Raw genomic sequence first — 2,780 nt, 5'->3', positions numbered from 1 at the left:
CAACGGAGGCTACTGTTCAACCACATTGCTTATTAGAATTTTTTTCTACAGTGTGCTAGGCAGGCCCATCCCATGAAAGGGATACACGATTCAAAATCTACTTATTCTCCTTCAATTTAATAATCCTTACAGACCCCTCTGGCTCCTAAGTGGAAGGCTCCAACTTTCCAACTAAGAGATGGCCATTTTTGTGATCTGGTAAAAACTCACTCAATAAAAGGAAAATGAAAATTTAAGATCATAATTTCATCCCCATGTCCTCGCAGCCAGGGTCTGAGCAGGGTCTTCTTGAGGTCACCCTGTCCTTCCTTCCATGTCAGAGAGTTCGGTATTTGAGCTCACACTCCATCAACTCACCCAGCAGGACAGTCCCGGACTGTAGCTCCCTTTCATCTCAAATAGCCCATACTTAACAGCTTCATATTTGACAGCAAGGCATCTCTGAGCAAAGGAATGATCTCAGGTCACTGAGAACCAAGAGTCAGGAGCAAAGGCACGTAATGATTCTACCCAGATTTTCAGTTCTCACCCGAGCAGGAAAGCAATCACACAGACAGTACCAGATGGCGACAGCTTCAGAAATCCAGGTGGTTGCAAAAGTGTTTTATTGAAAGAAGCAGTGAAGTGGTTCACATGGGGCTCCCTTCACCCCCCAAACCACACAGGGGCAAGCCCTGGGCAGGGACACATGTGTTTTGGATATGAGCCCTGAGTGGAGTTCTATCCCTCAGAACAAGAAAGGGAGAGGGGAGAAGCATGTGCCACAAGAGGGAGGTGGGGCATCTCGCTGTTCTGGCCTCAGGTGCAGACCTACACAGAACCGTCAAAGTGGACTGGCACATATGGGTTCCCTTCACAGGCCACGATGATGGATTTATGTAGCTGCTGGGTCTCGTAGTCGCATTTGGGGTATTTGGAGCCTTTCTTCAGGCGGCAGTCGGTGATGCGCATTTTGGAGTTGCTTTGGTAACAGTTGGGCTGCCCGTTCTTGCAAGGGACGTTTCGCTGGAAGCAGACGGCCTGGACATCTGGCAGAGGCTCGTGGATAAACGTGTTCACTGGCTTGCACTGTCCAACCGTCATATTCCGGCGCTTCATCATTTCGTTGCAGTAGCTGGCAGTGATGGTGGAGGTGTCCGGGTCCATGTGCTGCCGCTGGAACTTCTCGGCCTGAGACTCCTTGGCCAGAGAAACCTGGACACAGCCCAGCACCAGCAGCACCAGGACCAGTAGTAGAAACAGGATGAAGAACCTCTCCTGAGCCATGGTGGTCTCACTCCTCTGGAAGAGCCTAGCCAGGAAAGGGAGAGAAGAGAAAAAGCACTGCCTGAGAAAGAACCCCAGCTCCTACACGTGGCCTCCCTGGCTCACAGTCTCCCTTTGGGTCAGCCAGACCCAAGGCCAATCCCTCCTCCTGTGCAATTTTCCAAGGATTGAGACTCTTACATACACTCTTGTCCAAGAGCATTTAAGTCCCCCTTGCTGGAGAGAGGTGGTCCTCACCTCTGGGTGGTGACTTGACAGTGAACTAAAATCCTACAGTGCTGTGTCTGAATACTAGCAATTTTAAAATTTAAAATCCATTTGAGGGGACACCTGGATGGCTCAGTCTGCTCATGCCTTGAGCTCAGGTCATGATCTGGGTGTCCTAGGATCGAGCCCCACCTCGAGCCCAGCTCCCTGTTCAATGCGGAGCCTGCTTCTCCCTCTCCCTCTGCTGCCCGCTCTGCCTGTGCTTTCTGTGGTTCACTGTCAAAAAAATAAATACATAAAATCTTAAAACAATAAAAAAATACATAAAATATATTTAAAAAACAAATACATTTATACCCAGTGCTCAAGGGGCTTATTAGAAAATCCTTTTGAATAAACCATGAGCCAAACTGCATCCCTGAAATACCACATGACCTCCAGGATCGTGGTAGACAGAGAGAGGCCTGTTGTCCTCGAACACAAGGGCAACGGCCCAGTGACCAACAGCAGCATCATAGAGGGATGCCAGTGTATTCCCAAGAGCAATGCTTCCCTCCCCCGGTGCCTTTGGTTCCCTGCAGCCCACATGCTCCATCCCGATATTGGTCCACCTCAAGCTTTTTCAGGTGCTAACCTCAGCCACCCCGGTCCCTCCAATCCAACACAGAAGTAGAAGGAGTCCCTGAGACCACCTCTTCAGCCACTGACCTGGATCTCTAGCTTGGTCTCTAGCACAGAGCAGAAGGCCAGTCTCTGTGATCTCTGGATCCCTGGGGAGGGACTCTTATACAGATTACAAAGGGGCTTGGCTTCCAAGGAAAGATAGGTGGGAGGAGCCTCTTGGTTTCACTTTAGTGGGAACCAAGGACCTTGTGAGGAAGGACATTGTAGGGAAACATCCACTCCACTTTTTTTTCAGGACTGCTGGGAAAGGTGAATCTTGGCTACAATGGTATTGATGTCTGAACCCCAGCAAAGTCCTTGTCATCTCAGGAGGCCATTCTCAACAAATAGCGCTTGGAGGTTTGTAAAGGACACATAAACCTCACAATGATCCTCACAACAGCAGGGAAAGGATGTCCTCTGTCTCCCCAGGGGTCCTGGCATGGCTGGAATTCCAACATCACCTCTTTGTAGGGGGGAGGGTGTGGGTATCCAGCTGCACCCAATGGAATGCTGCAAGGACCTGAGGTCTGGGGTTGAGGGGGTGTAGGTATGGGCAGTGCCCCTCAGGGAGGAGGAGGAGACCTGCAACCTCCGGACTGCTGGCCACTTCAGCTCTTCTGCATGTGGAAGGTGGGTGTGTG

General features: G+C 50.4%; 1 protein-coding gene across 1 annotated transcript; it reads right to left on the bottom strand.

The window, feature by feature from the left end:
* Positions 1-810: 810 nt before the first annotated feature.
* LOC111140693 (ribonuclease pancreatic-like) lies at positions 811-2,513 on the bottom strand. The gene is made up of 2 exons (XM_022492904.1): positions 2,491-2,513; positions 811-1,291 (listed from the first exon to the last, which is right to left on the bottom strand). The coding sequence occupies exons 1-2, from the start codon at positions 2,511-2,513 to the stop codon at positions 811-813; spliced, it is 504 nt and encodes a 167-aa protein (XP_022348612.1).
* Between the last annotated feature and the right edge of the window lie 267 nt (positions 2,514-2,780).

This window comes from Enhydra lutris, unplaced genomic scaffold (genome assembly GCF_002288905.1).
Source record: "Enhydra lutris kenyoni isolate GAN:26980312 unplaced genomic scaffold, ASM228890v2 scaffoldscaffold4, whole genome shotgun sequence".
Taxonomy (NCBI): domain Eukaryota; kingdom Metazoa; phylum Chordata; class Mammalia; order Carnivora; family Mustelidae; genus Enhydra; species Enhydra lutris.
Note: the sequence above shows the minus strand (reverse complement) of the source record. Positions and strands in the feature narration are given on the sequence as shown.

Coding starts and splice junctions, on each gene's coding strand:
- LOC111140693 (XM_022492904.1), bottom strand. CDS start 2,513: ATGTGTCCTTTACAAACCTCCAA. Junction 1,292..2,490: donor TGTCCTTTACAAACCTCCAA/GCGCTATTTGTT, acceptor TTTCCTGGCTAG/GCTCTTCCAGAGGAGTGAGA.